Source organism: Cinclus cinclus, chromosome 3 (genome assembly GCF_963662255.1).
Source record: "Cinclus cinclus chromosome 3, bCinCin1.1, whole genome shotgun sequence".
Lineage (NCBI taxonomy): Eukaryota > Metazoa > Chordata > Aves > Passeriformes > Cinclidae > Cinclus > Cinclus cinclus.
In genome coordinates, this window is record NC_085048.1 from 488,679 (window position 1) to 506,768 (window position 18,090).

The 18,090-nt window shown below is 52.2% G+C and overlaps 1 protein-coding gene across 8 annotated transcripts in view; it reads right to left on the reverse strand.

Annotated features, from left to right (window-relative positions):
• The window catches only part of DTNB (dystrobrevin beta), a 105,805-nt gene that overhangs the window by 59,767 nt on the left and 27,948 nt on the right, over positions 1-18,090 (reverse strand). For 7 of the 8 annotated variants that reach the window (XM_062488352.1, XM_062488349.1, XM_062488351.1 and 4 more), the window contains exon 9: positions 6,865-6,942. In XM_062488352.1, the coding sequence (XP_062344336.1) occupies positions 6,865-6,942 (78 nt within the window). Of the gene's footprint in view, positions 1-2,207; positions 2,214-6,864; positions 6,943-18,090 lie in introns of all 8 variants that reach the window. The other variant, XM_062488345.1, reaches the window with a different exon arrangement.

An 18,090-nucleotide genomic window follows, 5' to 3' on the forward strand; every position in this document is an offset into this window, starting at 1 on the left:
CAGGGATTAGGGATTCTGGATTCTGGGATTCTGAGAATAGGGAATGCTGCTGGGGTTGGATTCTCCTGTGCTCAGGAGTCTCTTTCTTAAAGATCTTGCTGGGAATTCTGGGAGGCTCCAGAATTCTGCTCGGCTCCAAAATTCTGCTTCAGGAGCTGCAGAATATTCAATATATAAATATTCAATATTTATATTTACAGAATATTTGAATATTGAATACTTACAGAATGCCAGTATCCCTGAAGTTGGCACTGACAGAAACACAGGACACAGCCTCAAGCTGTGCCAAAGGGAATTTAGTTTGGATATTAGGAAGAAGATTTTTACTGGAAGAGTGATAAAGTACTGGATTGCATTGCCTGGGGAGGTGGTGGAGTCACCATCCCTGGATGTGTTTAAAAAAAATTGGATGTGGCACTTGGTGCCATGGGTGAGTTGAAGTCTTAGGGCATGGCTTGGACTCGATGATCTTGGAGGTCTCTTCCAACCTGGTGATTCTGTGATTGATTGTGTGATTGATTGTGTGATTGATTGTGTCATTGTGTGATTGATTGTGTGATGGTGTGATTGATGGTGTGATTAACTGCGTGGTTGATTGTGTGAGTCTGTGATTTTCTGATTCTGTGATCCTCTGAGTGATTTTCTGATTGTGTGATTCTCTGATTTTCTGATTCTTTGATTCTGAGATTCTCTGATTGTGTGATTCTGTGATTCTCTGATTGAGTGATTTTCTGATTCTGTGAATCTCTGATTTTCTGAATTTCTGATTCTTTGATTCTCTGATTCTGTGATTCCATGATTGTGTGATTCCCTGATTCTGGGATTCTGTGACATCTGCCAGATGAGGGCTTGGTCTCCAGTGCTGCCTCTGCCAGGCACCCAGCATTTGATAGGTTATTTTATTTGGTGTGAGCACTCATAAAAATAAAGCTGCTGCAGTTTGGGGTATTCCTAGGAACAGAGATCAACTGCAAGAAATATTTGTCAGAACTAATACAGAAGCATAACTAAGTAATAAATGTGTTTCTGTGTTATCTTGATGACAGCTTTCTGCAGCAGGATCCCAGGGAATGGAGCAAACCCCCAGGAAAATGCAGCAAAATGTTCCTTTTTTAGCCCAGGCACTGCACAGAAAGGGGCAGAGGGGGATCACAGCATCCCCACGGCAGTGTCACTGTCATTGTGGCACAATTCCATGTGCCATTCCTGCTGGCAATTCCAGCCCTCCCTCCATCACCTGCAGTCAGTTTTAAGACAAACAGAATCCCCCTTTTCAGCCACACAAACACTTTTTTTTTCCTTCTTTTTCTTCTCGGTGATATGCAGGGACATGTCAGGGGCAGAGCCAGAGCTTGTAAAAAAGAGATTAAAAAAAAAAAAAAATCCACGTGGAGGCCGCCGGGCAAGGAGCAGCCTGTGGAATGAGGGGTTTGTGGTGGGAGACTCAACATTCACTACCACACCAGGGGAAACTGGGGTGAACCACTGACAAATGCTCAAAAGCTGCATTTTAGGTGTGTTTGGTTCCCAGACCTTTCCCATTCCAGCTCATTAGCAGAGCTCATTAAAAGCCCATCAGAAAGCAAAGGCAGCAGCTGCAACAATGAGCAGCATTCCTGGGCTGGGGAAGGGAAATCAGAGTCACGTTCAATTAATGGGACACCGCTCCCAGCCTGGAGCTGCTTTTCTGATTCTCGATGGTTGGGGATACCCAGAGCATCCCTCAGCTGCCCCTAAAAATACCAGAGAATTATGGAATGGTTTGAGTGTCAGGAGGAACTTCAAAATCAGCCCTTCCCCTGTCCCATGGCAGGGACACCTCCCACTGTCCCAGGCTGCTCCAGCCCCAATGTCCAGCCTGGCCTTGGGCACTGCCAGGGATGCAGGGGCAGCCACAGCCGCTCTGGGAATTCCACCCTGTGGAATTCCAGGGCCTGCCCACCCTGCCAGGGAACAATTCCTAATTCCCAGTATCCCATCCAGCCCTGCCCTGTGGCAGTGGGAGCCATTCCCTGTGTCCTGTCCCTCCATGCCTTGTCCCCAGTCCCTCTCCAGCTCTCCTGGAGCCCCTTCAGGCCCTGCCAAAGGCTCTAAGAGCTCCCTGGATCCTTCTCCTCTCCAGGATGAACATTCCCAGCTCTCCCAGCCTGAGGTGGTCTCCAGGACAAGCCCCCAACTCCTCCCCCTGGGTCAGCCACTGCTTGAACTGAATTCTCCACTGAACCCTGGTTCTGGGGGATAATTCCCACACTTCCCACATCTCAGCACCCTCTGAACACAAATCCAGGAGATCCACAAGTCAAGAGAGAGCAAGAAACGATGGCAGCCACAGTCCCTGGGGCAGAGGGAAGGGATGTTCAGGGGCAGAGTCTGCCCAGGGCTCTGGGACTCTCCCGGGGCTGTTCCCAGGCTGAGCTCTGCCCTGGGTGAGCTCAGCCTGGGGCTGGAGCAGCACCCACAGGTCGGGAATGGGCACTGGGAACTCCACTGTCCCCAGCTTCACCCCTGAGACCTGCCTCTGCTGCTTTAGGAGCAGCTCAGTAAGTTAGAGGTATTCAAATGGTGCTTTTGCTGTCTTAAATCAATTCCTGCTCTGAAAATTTACCAGGGAAGCCAAGCCAAACAGACAATTTCCTTTGAATTCTGTAATTTACACCAAGAAATGCCTGCAAAGCTCTCTTCTGCTTGCTCACACCCTGGGAAATCCTTGCAGGGCTGCACGGTGCTGCTCTGGCTCCAGGGAAGGGAAAGGCTTTGGGGAAGGGAAAGGCTTTGGGAAGAGCTGCCAGGATGGAGCCCAGAGGGGTCCCTGGCTCTGCCCTGCTGCTTTCCCCCAAGGGATTTGGAGAGAAGCTGAGGTCCCAAAGCACAGTGACCATTCCCAGAGACAGAGCGACCTTGTCCCAAAGCAGTGACCAGGCTGTGGCTCTGTCCCTCCTGTCCCTACAGACAGTCTGGGCACACTCACATCCCAACCCCAAGATTTCTCCTACATTTATCCCCACCTTTTCCCCTAGATCCTGGATTTATTCTCTCCCACCAGCACTGTACCAACATCCCCCTGCCGATGCTTTTGGGCCTTTTTTCCTCCCACCAACCCCACCTGTGGGATCCTCCTCAGCCCCATCCTCTGCCCCACAGCTGCACCTGAGGGGTTTTAAAGCTCAGCTTAGGAATAAACACCTGCAGGCACCCAGGGCTCAGTTCAAATAACAATTAGTAACACTGATCTGTGTTTGAACCACTCCTGGCTGTGCCCCTCTCTCACCTGGGACCTCCCCTGTCTCCACAAAGAGAGATCCTTACCCCTTTTCTCAAAATAAAGCTTAGGTAGGTCTGCCTCGGGCATTATGGGATGCACAATGACTCCTGGAACAAACATGGCTACACTCCTGCACAACCCAGCCAGGACCTTCAAAAACTCTTCCCCCAAAATCCTCTTGAGGATAAAATTATGGCTAAACAGGATCTGGGACCTTGAGAGGTCACAGAGGTGGAGGAAGCTGAATAAAAGGGATTTTCTCGTGTCCAAGGGAGGTGGCAGTGCCAGGAGTGCCAGCCCCTCTCAGGTGGCACTGGGGGCTGGGCAGGGGGACATGGATGGAGAGAAGGGAACAAAGGAACACTGGGAGCTGCCAGGCAAATAAAAACCACTCTGGGAGACAGAAATGAACCCAAGGGACAGCACCAGGGACACTGAGAGGGAAATCCCTGGTCAGAGCTGGGGGTGCAGATCACAGAGTGCCCACATGTGCACATCTAGGGAAGGACAGAACTCTGAGGGTCGGTGCTGCTGGACACGGCACAGTCACACAAGGACAAACAAAACCCAGGCAGGGCTGGGAGCAGCAGAGAATCAGGGGGCTCAGGACTGAGAATAACCCCAGTGAGAGTTAATGGGAATGAAATCTTTGCAGGAAGGAGGCTTTGGAGCGTTGTCCAGGCAGTGACATCACATCCCTTCACCTCCAGCTCACGTAATTCTGATTTTGGGCTGCAGGAACACGTTCCACCCCAGCACACACAGCGTGCTGGTCTCCAGGCTCCTCAGAAATCAAGGGAAGGAATGCAGGGCTTTGTTCTGCCAGAGGCAGCCCTTGGGGACAGCTTTTATGGGCTTGGTGCTGGCAGGAATTCTGGAGCAAACCCTTCCCAGCCCCGGGGAGCTGAACCCCCACTGCTGGAGGCTCCCCAGGCACGGGGAGGAAAGAGCTGGGCTGTCCCAGAGGGACACTGGGATCACTCTGCTCTGTCACCCTGACAGGACATTGGTCCCTGTGACCTGAGCAGGGACATTGCTGCAGCTCTGCTGTGGATGCAGGGTGGTTGGGATGGGACCAATCCCACCCATGAACCTTCCTAGGGAAAACCATGGGATGGGCCATGGAGTTACAGCTTGGTTTGGGAGGGAAGGGACCTCAGATCCCATCCAGTGCCAGCCCTGTGGCAGTGGGAGCCATTCCCTGTGTCCTGTCCCTCCATGCCTTGTCCCCAGTCCCTCTCCAGCTCTCCTGGAGCCCCTTCAGGCCCTGCCAGGGGCTCGGAGCTCTCCCTGGATCCTTCTCCTCTCCAGGTGAGCACCCCCAGCTCTCCCAGCAGTGCCTGGAGCAGCTTGCAGGAGCAGTTCTCTTTCCCAGTGAATTCCCACGAAGGTTATCCATTTACTCCTTCCAGAACTGCCTTCTAACAAGCAGATCATACTTGCTCCATATTTTGGGGAAAGAAAGCAAATCCTGGGTTGACATCCTGCTGGGAACTGGAGTGTCAGTGCAGCAAGGAGGAAGATTTGGTGGGGGTGTAAACAACTCAAAATGCTCCTCAGAACGGGAGAGGTTCAGGCAGGACACGACCTGTGTCTCCCACTGTAAACCCCAGAGATCCAGGAGATTTCTGGCAGTCCCTGCTGTGCTTTGCTGATGCCCTTTCAGTGGTTTTCAGCGCTGAGGATGCTCAGGGATGGGTTGAGCCCAATCCTTCCAAGATGAATGTGCCCACACAGGTGAAACCACAACTTTTCATGTTTGCATCCATCATTTCTTACAGCACAGAAAATACTTTACAACTTCAGGAACAAATGTTTCATAACTTCAGGAACAAACCTGGCTTTCCAGCAGAAGCCGGGGGGGGGAAAGTGGCCACTTTGAGCAGCTCCAGACACTGAAATGCAGCTCCCAGCCCCCTCCAGCTGCAATTCCAGGTGCCAGGATGTGCCAGAGCCTCCAGCACAGGAAATGAATGAACCCCTTCATTTGAGTCAGGGATGAGCCCCTGCTCCAGGGACTGACCTGGGGCAGGAGAAGCTGCAATAAATCCTGAGGAAAACACTGTAATTAGGCAGAACTGAGGGAGCTGACACTCCCTTGGCAGTTCTCTTCCCCTCCCTCTCACCCAGTGCTGCCACCTGCACTTTTCCAGGCTGGAAGGGAGGCAGGATCCGAGGGGACAGAGCCCTGTGCTGCTGCACCCAGAGATCCAGGTGATGGATCACCCCAAAATGTATCCAGGCCCCAGCCAGTGCTGCTCCACACTGGGAAATATGATCCCAAAAACTGGGTGGGAACGTGCTGAGAGACACAGGAGCCTCCTGCAAGCTGGGGCAGGAGCAGGGATTGCAATTCCCGTGTCACTCCTGACTCCCCAGGGCTGCTCCCACCTGCTCCGGGGCCACAGAGGGTCAGGGGGAGTCACTGAGCCTGGGAATGTCTCAGAGAGGGATCCAGGGCACCCTCAGCAGTTGCAATTCCAGAATCCCAGGATCACTGAGGTTGGAAAAGCCCTCCCAGCCCATCCAGTCCCAGCTGTGGCTGATCCCCTCCTTGTCCCCAGCCCAGAGCACTCAGTGCCACATCCAGGAATTCCTTGCACACCTCCAGGGATGGGCACTGCAAAGCTCCCTGGGCAGCCCCTGCCAAGGCCTGAGCACCCTTTCCATAGAGAAATTCCTCCTGGATCACACAAAACCCAGCCTGGGCTGGCAGGCATCTTCCATGGAAAGTCAGACTGGAAAAGTTCCCTGATGCCCTGTCCAGGAGCATCCTAAGAACCTCCAGGGACCCCCACAGGCACTGCAGAAATCCCATGGAAGGATTTGCAGGCAGATTTGGGGAGAATTTCAGTGCAGGCAGTTTGAGGCCACAGATGTGACTGGTTTTGTCAAGGAGAGCAGAAGGAAAAGCCCTGGATCTCAGATCCATGCAGCTGCTGGAAATGTGGGCTCTGCCTTGCTCTGGAGAACCCCCAGCTGCTGCAAGGGCCAGCTCAGCTCCTCATTCCCTGCAGGAATGTTTATTTATTCCTTCATTCCCTGCAGGAATATTTATTTCCTCATTGCCATCTCTGCCAAGCACAGCCTGCACCTCGCTGCTCCCCTTGGATTCATTCCTTAGGAAAGGAAAGAGAAAGTCACCATTCAGGGGCTCTCCTGCTCACTTGCAGACATAAAATCCACGCAGTAATTTAGACATGAAATGCAATCCCAAACTCAGCTCCAGCCCACACAGCTCTCCCAGCCAGGGCAGCTCCCAGGAGCCCTGCCAGCTGAGCTGAGTGAGAGGTGACACAGCAGGACAGGATCACCCTGGCAGGAGGAGCAGCCTGTGACACAAAACCAGCCTCTCTCAGCTCCAGAGGTCAATTCCAGTTAGAGCAAAGCCAAAAGCTCCTCAGGTGTTTCCTCAGTCACATGTAACAACAGCAGCTCAGTAAATAAAAACCTCTCTTTAGAGAGAACTCAGCAATTCCTGCAAAGGATCCTCCCTCAGGAGAGCTCTGCAGGGCCAGGGTGGTCTAGGATGTCAGGAGAGCTGAAACACTGAGAATTCCATCCCTTCCCCAGGAATCACCCCCAGCCTGAGGCTCCTGTACCTTTTGGTTGGTGTGGGTGCTCCGGAGGACACGTGGGTCACCATGGCCTCATTCATGTTACTCACGGGCCTGGGGGGGCTGCAAGAGACAGGGATGATGTTAGAGAGCAGAGAAATAACCCAGCACTGACAGGGATCCTGTTAGAGAGCAGAGAAATAACCCAGCACACACAGGGATCCTGTGAGAGAGCAGAGAAATAACCCAGCAGTGACAGGGATCCTGTTAGAGAGCAGAGAAATAACCCAGCACTGACAGGGATCCTGTGAGAGAGCACAGAAATAACCCAGCACTGACAGGGATCCTGTGAGAGAGCAGAGAAATAACCCAGCACTGACAGGGATCCTGTGAGAGAGCACAGAAATAACCCAGCACTGACAGGGATCCTGTGAGAGAGCACAGAAATAACCCAGCACTGACAGGGATCCTGTTAGAGAGCAGAGAAATAACCCAGCACACACAGGGATCCTGTGAGAGAGCACAGAAATAACCCAGCACACACAGGGATCCTGTGAGAGAGCACAGAAATAACCCAGCAGTGACAGGGATCCTGTTAGAGAGCAGAGAAATAACCCAGCACTGACAGGGATCCTGTGAGAGAGCACAGAAATAACCCAGCACTGACAGGGATCCTGTGAGAGAGCAGAGAAATAACCCAGCACTGACAGGGATCCTGTGAGAGAGCACAGAAATAACCCAGCACTGACAGGGATCCTGTGAGAGAGCAGAGAAATAACCCAGCACTGACAGGGATCCTGTTAGAGAGCAGAGAAATAACCCAGCACTGACAGGGATCCTGTGAGAGAGCACAGAAATAACCCAGCACTGACAGGGATCCTGTGAGAGAGCGGAGAAATAACCCAGCACACACAGGGATCCTGTGAGAGAGCACAGAAATAACCCAGCAGTGACAGGGATCCTGTGAGAGAGCACAGAAATAACCCAGCACACACAGGGATCCTGTGAGAGAGCACAGAAATAACCCAGCACACACAGGGATCCTGTGAGAGAGCACAGAAATAACCCAGCACTGACAGGGATCCTGTGAGAGAGCACAGAAATAACCCAGCACTGACAGGGATCCTGTGAGAGAGCACAGAAATAACCCAGCACACACAGGGATCCTGTGAGAGAGCACAGAAATAACCCAGCACTGACAGGGATCCTGTGAGAGAGTACAGAAATAACCCAGCACTGACAGGGATCCTGTGAGAGAGCACAGAAATAACCCAGCACTGACAGGGATCCTGTGAGAGAGCACAGAAATAACCCAGCACTGACAGGGATCCTGTTGGAGACCAGAAAACCCAAAAAACCCCCTCTAGTTACTATCTACCATAATATAAGAAAAAAATCCCACAGAATTATACAAAAACTAAAACAACACACCAGTCCTCACTAATAAAATACACTCTTTAAATAATCGCCAACCACAACTAGAATTTTAAACACACTACTACACCTTATAATTATAATATTAATACTTATTCATATGAACTTTTTAGTATCTATTATAACATGTATTTGAAATTTAAAAAACATTAAAACACATAATTTTAACCTCATTGTCAAAAATGCATAAAAAACATTAAAAACCACCTATGATAACAATTAACTAATTCCAAAGCCAAGCCCATCCCTGTGTCCTGTGGCAGTGCCAGCAAGGAGCAGCACACCTGAGGAGGGTTTGACCCTCCCAGGTCAACATTTATCTCCCAATATTCCTGGGGCAGCACAGGGACCCCAAACCCCAGATTATTTCATTCCACACTTCTCAGAGCAATGCAGAGAATCAACCAGCCACTGAAACAACCCCCTGGATGTCAAACTCCTGAAATCACAGAGGATTGCTCCCTGCAGGAATTCCTGCCTCCTTCTCCACGCAGGATTTGAGGGAAAAACCATTTCTCATCCTCACTCGGGGCAGATCTGCCCTGAAATAATCACAGAGCACTTTTCATGCTCCTCCAAACACCAAACTCCAAACATTTCACCCCAAAATGGTTTGGCTGTAAGAGTTCACTGAGGAAGGAGCTCTCTGCAGCCCGGAGGAGGAGGAGGAGGAGGAGGAGGAACAGGAGCCCCTGATTTTATCAGAGCCCACCGAATTAAATCCCATGGGAATGAGCAGCTCATTACCAGGGCTCTCCCTCCCCATTTTGCTCCCCTTTTACTTCTCCCTGACTGAGCACAAGGAACGCTCCAGCCCCAAACTCTTCCTTCTCCCAGACATGCCCTCCACAACCCCAGGTGTGCCTGCCATGAGCAGCAGCTTCTGCAGCCAAATCTGCATTTTCCAGCCCCACTTCTGTCCCATCAGCTGGGATTTTCCTTTCAGAGAGATCCACAATTTCCCTGAACATACAAACACCTCCTCAGTCATTCCTATGACTCCTTTTAATGAGAGAACTGATCTAATTGCCCACTTGCAATCTGCTTTTTGTGTCATTATTGGACATTGCCACTGCTCCTCCTGGCTCTGTCCCCACCAGTGTCCCCAGTTTTCCAGCTCAGTCCTCACCAACAGGGATAAAGGCAAAGGGACAACCCCAGAAGCATCTGCTTAAAAGATTCCAGGATGAAGATCAAAGGTTGGACTCGATGGTCTTGGAGGTTTTTTCCAGCTGAAGTGAATCTGTGGTTCCACGTTCTGGTCACACCCAACAAAGCCTCTCCCATGCCTGGGCACTTCTTGAGGCCTCTAATCTATTTTTGGGGAATATCTTTTGAAAATGCCTGTCAGGATGGCCCTGCCTGACTCAGGGGACCATGAGGATAAAAACTGAATTATTCATGAAATCAACACACTCCAGTTTGCCTGTCCAGAGAGCCATGAAAAAATAGCCTGGAAACACCTAAAAGTATTTAAATCAAGTTTTTCACTATTTAAATGAAAAATATTCTGGATTCAGCTACCAAGGAGGGATTTTTGTGGCTTGATAACCTCACCAGGAATGCCAGATATCCAGGCAGGAGGAATGGACAGAAGGATGGACAGAAGGAGGATGGACAGAAGGAGGGATGGACAGAAGGAGGGATGGACAGAAGGAGGGATGGACAGCAGGAGGATGGACAGAAGAATGGACAGACAGAAGGAGGGATGGACAGAAGAATGGATGGACAGAAGGAGGAAGAGGGAGCAGAAAACCACGATGTGAGGGATGATATCAGAACTTCTGGAGCTGCTTCCCACACTTGGGAATTCGGGGTGAAGGAATCCTGTGGCTGGAAGTGCTCTGGGATGCTGGCTCAGCCTGAGCAGCATTCTGCTGTCTCCAAGGACAGAAACTCCACCACCTCTTCCAGCAACCTAAAGCAGGGCTGAACTACCCCAGAACCATGGAATCTTGGAAAAATTTGGGTGGGAAGGGACCTTAAAACCCACCCAATGCTCCCCCTGCCACGGGCAGGGACACCTTCCACCATCCCAGGTTCCAGCCTGGCCTTGGGCACTGCCAGGGATGTGGGCTCTGTGCCAGGGCCTCCCCAGGCTCCCAGGGAAGAATTCCTTCCTTAAATCCCATCTAAACCCAGCAGCTGAGCTCTGCCCTTGCTGGGGGGCTCAGCAGCTCCCTGGACACCCCTGGCAGGCCATGGGGAGGGGTCCTCAGGAGCTCTGGGAGCCCTCAGCACTCCCTGCACTGTTTGAGGAACACTCTCTCCCTGCTTTGTGCTGGATGAGCCCTTATCCTCCCAGCATCTAAATCCTAAATCACCAAAAGTCCTAAATCACCACAGAGGAGGAGGAAATGAAGGAACAGCTTCTTTTGTGTGGGGTATATTACATAACAAACCCCTACCTGCAGCTCTGTATTTATTATTCCAATCTAAATAACATTTCCTGCTGCCTCTCCCTCCTCCTGCACTCCCAGGATAAGGATCAATACCCTGTTCCTTGGGAGGCACTGAGGAAAGGAGAGGAAAAACCTACTGAAAAATGCAACGGCTGATAATGAAAATAACATTGACACCAGAGAGTGGAGAAGTGGGGGTGGAACAACCTTTTCCCCAAAAAATGAACAAACTAAGGGCAGAAATTTGGTTCATCTTGGGAAAGCAGAGTTTACCAGGAGCTGCAGCTCCTCCAGGACAGGACCCAAAGGAACTGCTGGAGCTGTGTCAGGGGATTTGGGATGGATCACAGGGAAAGGTTCTTCCCAATCCCAGAGGGTGCTGGGCGCTGCCCAGGCTCCCCAGGGAACGGGCACGGCCCCAGAGCTCCAGGAGAATTTGGATAACGCTGCCAGGGATGCACAGGGATTGTTGGGGTACACCCACTGGAGTGAGGATCCCTGTGGGTCCCTTCCCTCCCAGGATATTCCATGATTCCAAGGTTCTCAGATAAAATGACTGCACAGGGCACACGGGGCCGAGGCTGGAGAAAACATCCCTGGGGTGATGCTGGAACCTCAGAGAAGAGCCCTGAGCAAACCAGGGGATTTTGAGGAGGGAGGGGGCTCTGTGGGCTTGGCTCTGCCAGGCACAAATGGAATCCCAGCCCCTTTCAGGAGCCACAACTCCAGAGGGAGGCTGAAAAGCAGGGATGGTTCAGGGAGCAGACAGAGGAACGACTAAAAGCTGGAAAAACATTCTTTTCACTCAGAGTTGTAATCCCAAACCTCCTCTTTAGCAGCCAATTATGTGGTGCTTTGATGGCAACCTCCACATAAATTGGATTTATTTCCAATAAAACCAAGCCACAGTGAACAGGCACAGACTCAAGGAAACCCAGAGAGCAGGAACTGAAATGAGGGAAATGCAGCAATGCCCAGAACAGCTCCCAGGGCTGATGAGCTCATAACTGGAATCTTTAAAGCTCTTTTACAAAATACCTGATTTTCTGCTGGCATTTTCCACTTTGCACAGGTTGTAACTCAAAGAAATCTTCTCATCTCTGTAGTATTTGCAGCAGAGGTCAAATATCTGCGAGGAGCCAATCCATGAACTTGGAATGAAGAAATAACTGCAGGAACACCAGTGTGAGTGTTTTGAGCTCTTTTGCCCAAAAACATGAGGGGGAAGCTGCCAGGCAGCATCTGTACAGGAAATCCCAGAGCCAGCCTGGGCAGGAGCTTGGATTAAGAAATAAGAAATCACCTCCTCCCCTCTGACAGAGAATTTCAAGTCTTTCTCTGTTTTCTACTCTCTCACTCCACTTCCCACATCAGGAAATCCTGAGAGTGAAAGGCCCTGGCACAATGGGAACAGCTGAACTGCTGCAGCTACTCTGAAAGTGCTCCAGATTGGATTTCTGCAGTTTCTAATAAAAATCAGCAGGAACTGGAGCTGCTGGAGAGAGCCCAGAGGAGGCCCCGGAGCTGCTGCAGGGCTGGATCTCCTCTGCTCTGGAGCCAGGCTGGGAGAGCTGGGGGTGCTCACCTGGAGAGGAGAAGGATCCAGGGAGAGCTCCGAGCCCCTGGCAGGGCCTGAAGGGGCTCCAGGAGAGCTGGAGAGGGACTGGGGACAAGGCATGGAGGGACAGGACACAGGGAATGGCTCCCACTGCCACAGGGCAGGGCTGGATGGGATACTGGGAATTAGGAATTGTTCCCTGGCAGGGTGGGCAGGCCCTGGAATTCCACAGGGTGGAATTCCCAGAGCAGCTGTGGCTGCCCCTGCATCCCTGGCAGTGCCCAAGGCCAGGTTGGACATTGGGGCTGGAGCAGCCTGGGACAGTGGGAGGTGTCCCTGCCGTGGCAGGGCTGGCACTGGGTGGGATTTAAGGTCCTTCCCACCCAAACCAGGCTGGAATTCAGTGCCTGGGAACCAGACCTGTCCCAGGCTCAGTGGAACCAGCAGGAGAGGCAGAGAGAACACAGATCGAGCTGGGGACAGGGACCCAGAGAGCTGCAGGCAGTGCCCACACCCTGCTCTCCCTGTGGAAATGAGCAGCCACACGTGGGAACACCAGGAACAGACCCTGCACTGGAACTGAGGCATTTAAGAGTGCCACAAATTCATCCCAAAGGAATTTGCTGGAACAGCTGGACTTCACCTGGGACAAGGGATGTGGCTTTTTGGCCTGGCTGTGCCATGGGGGGATGGTTCATGGAAGCACAGACCCCCAGAAAGCTGTGGGGTAGAAGGGACCTGTCCTGGGGAGTAGCCCCAGAGCAGCTGCCAGGACTTCATGGAGCAGCATTCCAGGGAAAACCACCCCTGTCAGGCACCACAGGGCAAGCAGCAATTCCTGACCTCTCCCTTCCTCTCTGCTTCTTCTCCAGGGGCTTCTTCTCCCTCCCTGGGATCCAGGGAGAGCAGCACTCAGGGCCAGCCTTGAGCTCAGACATCACCTCTGAGATCCCCCAGTAAAATCCCCCAAAAACTCCAGCAAAAAGGGGGGATTTGTTCCTGTTGTTACTCCTGTCAATAAAAAGGCTCTGCTTAAAGAGTAGCCCTGGGCTGCTGGGACTTCCTCAGTTTCTTTTCTGAGCCAGGAACAAACCCCTCCCCGAAAATCAGGGTAACCTGAATTCCCAGGCTGTGCAAACCAATTAATTCTGCAAAAGGAAGGAACTGGAGCAGGGAAACGTGTTTGTGGTGTCCCTGGAAGGCAGGGGAGCAGGTGACAAAGTCCCTGCAGTCCCCAACTGTTCTTTCAGCCCCTCCTGCACAAGTCCTGGTTCCAGCCATGACCCCACACTGTGCTGGAGTCTGAATATTCCCTAGGGATGGCTGGACTGCAGCTGGAATGAGGGCTGTGAGTGGCTCCAGGAGGGCACTGCCCACCCCCCTGCACTGCCCCTGTGCCATCCCAAGCACAAACACCTGCCAGCAGCTCCTCCCTGACAGAGCATTTGTAAGGAAAAATCAGGGATTGTTTAAAAATAGCACCCAGCACTCCTGCAATGAGAGCACCAAGGGCAAACATATCCATGAGCATGCTGAGCCAGCACCAGCTTCCCTGTAAACGGGAATGCAGCTAATGGTGGGACTGATGTGGAGCTCATCACCTCATCCCAGTGCTAATCCTGGGAGCAACTTCCAGGAAAACTCACACGGAAATACGGGAATAATATGGAAATACAGCAGATTCATCCCTGCTCTGTTCAACAGTGGGAAACAGCCAAGTCCTGCACCTTGTGCAACAGGGAATGAGAAATGTGTCTCTGCTTCCCTGGACAATCCCAGGATCACTGAGGATGGAAAAGATCTCCAAAATGAGTCCAAGCTGTGGCTGATCCCCTCCTTGTCCCCAGCCCAGAGCACTCAGTGCCACATCCAGGAATTCCTTGCACACCTCCCGGGATGGGCACTGCAAAGCTCCCTGGGCAGCCCCTGCCAAGGCCTGAGCACCCTTTCCATGGAGAAATTCCTGCTGCTGTCCAAGCTGAGCCTGCCCTGGCCCAGCCTGAGGCCATTTCCCCTTGTCCTGTCCCTGTTCCCTGGAGCAGAGCCCGACCCCCCCTGGCTGTCCCCTCCTGTCAGGGAGTTGTGCAGAGCCACAAGGTCCCCCCTGAGCCTCCTTTTCCCCAGGCTCAGCCCCTTTCCCAGCTCCCTCAGCCTCTCCTGGTGCTCCAGCCCCTTCCCCAGCTCCGTTCCCTTCCCTGGACACGCTCCAGCCCCTCCAGGGCTCTCCTGTCAGGAGGGGCCCAGAGCTGCCCCCAGCACTGGAGGTGTCCCAGCAGTGCCAGCACAGGGGACAGGCACTGCCCTGGCCCTGCTGCCACCCCAGAGCTGGCACAGCCCAGGGGTCACTGGCCTCTTGCCCACCTGGGCACACCTGAGCTCGTGCCCCGTTCAGTTCTGAGCTGCCCATGTGCCTCCATGGAGCTGCTCCAGCTGCTTTTCCCTGCTCCTGATGCCACTGAGGAACAAACGAGCCCAAAGCCATCCCAACAGAGGCAGAGAAAATCACAAACAACTAATCCACCAACAAAATGTAGGTTAAAAACGTCTAATCCAAAAATAGTAGCCTAAATTTTTGCCAAAGGGAAACATTTCAAACGTGTTGGGATCTGACAGTGTCTCTCTACCTGCCTGTTCCATGTGCCTGGGCAGCAGAATCAGGGATTGATGTCTGTCCTCTGGAAAACTGCAAATTGAAGGGATTTTAGCAGCAGGAATGACAAATTTCAATGTTAATTTTACAGGGTTTGTAGTAATTTTAAAAAGAGTTGAAGGTGATTCTGTTCAGGTGGTCGGAAATAAATTAAAGAGAAGTTAAAGAACAATCACAAACCTGAGAATATAAACAGATAATTGGGATTTTACAGATGAGAACTGAAGAAAATCAATCCCTGACGACTACAGCAGCACCTGGTGATGATCAATACAATTTATTGCATGGACTGTCGAGTTTCTGAGCAGTTTTACCACCAAACCTCTGCTGGTTTTTATCTAAGAGCCAATTCCTGTGAGTGCCACAGTCCCAGCAGGGCAGGGAGCAGCAGCAGCTGGCCAGATGTTACCATGCCTTTATCCCCTCTGCAACCTCCAACGTCCCTGGGTGTGCTGGGGAATGCCATGGGAATGCCATGGGAATGTCAGGGGAATGCCAGGGGAATGCCAGGGGAATGTCAGGGGAATATCAGGGGAATGCCAGGGGAATGCCATGGGAATGCCAGGGGAATGTCAGGAGAATGCCATGGGAATGCCATGGGAATGCCATGGGAATGTCAGGGGAATGTCAGGGGAATGCCATGGGAATGCCATGAGAATGCCATGGGAATGTCAGGGGAATGGGGATGGAGCCACAACTACGCTCGGGATGAGAGAGGAGTCACTTCCCAAGGACTTTGCTGTGCCCTGCTCCCAGCTGGGCTCTCGGGGAACCTTTGGGGTGTTCCCTGTGCTGGGCTGCCCTGCCAGAGACCCCATCCCTGTCCCACCTGACCCTTCATTCCCCCCCCGTACACATCCCTGTCCCACCTGTCCCTTCATCCCCTAAACACATCCCTGTCCCACCTGTCCCTTCATCCCCCCATGAACACATCCCTGTCCCACCTGTCCCTTCATCCCCCCCTAAACACATCCCTGTCCCACCTGACCCTTCATCCCCCCCCGTACACATCCCTGTCCCACCTGTCCCTTCATCCCCCCCTGTACACATCCCTGTCCCACCTGTCCCTTCATCCCCCCCTAAACACATCCCTGTCCCACCTGACCCTTCATCCCCCCCTGAACACATCCCTGTCCCACCTGTCCCTTCATCCCCTCCCTGTACACATCCCTGTCCCACCTGACCCTTCATCCCCCCCCGTACACATCCCTGTCCCACCTGTCCCTTCATCCCCCCCTAAACACATCCCTGTCCCACCTGTCCCTTCATCCCTCCCTGTACACATCCCTGTTCCACCTGTCCCTTCATCCCTCCCTGTACACATCCCTGTCCCACCTGACCCTTCATCCCCTCCACCCCTCTCCCAGCTCTCCTGCATCCCTTTCCAGATGGCTCCTCTGTCCCTCCCGGCTGTTCTTGCATTCCTGTCTGAGGTGATGCTCCTGCATCCCTCTGAACTGACTCTACAATGCCCAGGAGCCAATCCTACACAGCTCAGAGTTGACCCTACAAAGCTCAGAGCCGATCCTATAAATCTCAGAGCTGATCCTACACAGCTGAGAGCCGATCCTACAAATCTCAGAGCCGATCCTACACAGCTCTGAGATCAGACCCTACACAGCTCTGAGATCAGACCCTACAACGCTCGGAGAGGCTGCCCAGGACTCCGGGAGCTGTTCCAGGGCTGTTCCCAGCTCCGGGCCGGCCCCTCTCCCGCATGCCCCCGGCGGTCCCGCAGCTCCCACGACCCAAACCCGAGCGGGACGAAGCAGAGGGGACAGGGACGGGACAGGGAGGGGACAGGAACAGGGACAGGGAGGGAACAGGGATGGGTACAGGGACGGGACAGGGACGGGACAGGGAGGGAACAGGAACAGGGAGGGGACAGGGACAGGGAGGGGACAGGGACAGGGAGGGGACAGGGATAAGGGACAGGGATAAGGGACAGGGACAGGGAGGGGACAGGGATAAGGGACAGGGATAAGGGACAGGGACAGGGCCGGGAGCACGAACCTGCCTGGCGGTGCCCGCCCGGTGCCCGGTGCCCGCTCCCGCTCATCCCGGCCCGCTCCATCCCGGAGGATGCGCGCACCCCGCGCTGCCTCCATGGCAACGGGGCCGCCGCGGGAGCGCGCATCTCCCGGGCACCGGCAGCGGATCCCGGAAAATGCGCTCGGGCTGCTCCGGGGCTGAGCCCGCACACAGCAATAGGCTGAGAGAGAGACCCTTACAATATTGTAAATAATATTCTTTTATAATATTATTATTTTTAATACTAGTATTTTTATTTTGTTGTCTTAATACTATTATTTTAATAATATTATTATTATTTAAATTATTCTTTCCTCTTTTCTTTTTCGTTTTAATTTTTCATGCTTTTAAATTTTTCGTCTCTTAAAAAATATTTTTAAAATCGACCCCGTGTTGCTCTGTTGGAGGCAACAGCCCACAGCTACCTATGAGGAGTTCTTTAACAAACAAGCAAATGAAGATAAAGAGGATCACAGAACGACTTTGTTTGGAAAAGACTCCCAAGCTCATGGAGTCCAACCTGTGACTGACCACCCGTTTATATTTCACTCCATCCTCGCCCTTGAATACGTTAATATAAAATAAATTAATATAAAAGTACAAAACTTACTCTTCCAAGCCCAATATTCCTCAAGAGAAACGTGCCCACACCAAAGAGCTGGAAAATCTGGGTTTAGGGGAGGAATATCCCGGTGCTCTTGATCACATTCACTCCTTCCACTGTTCCAGGCTGCTCCAGGGACACTGCCAGGGATCCAGGGGCAGCCACAGCTCCTCTGGGAATTCTGTGCCAGAATCCCCAGGCTCAAAGGGAAGGATTCCTTCCAGTAAATTAATAAATTATTCATAAATTGCCACTATAATAGAGATTATTGCACCATGAAATGTGGTCTCTGGCACACACAAACCCACCAAATAAAAACCTAAATCCCACCCACTTCCTCCAGCTCTGAGAAGCTCTTTAGGTTTGTCTAAAGCCCAATTTCAAGAAGTTTGAATAACAGAATCACCCATTCCCAGAAAGGGCTGGCATGGAGGGGACCTTGAAGACCCATCCAGCTCCAGCCCCCTACCACGGGCAGGAACATTTCCAGTGGGTTTGTGGCATTAAAAAGGAAAAGTTACAGCTTCCTTTGGTTGTTTATTCCATCTCTGTCTTGATCAGGAGATTCCTGACTGGGATCTGTTTGATGTCA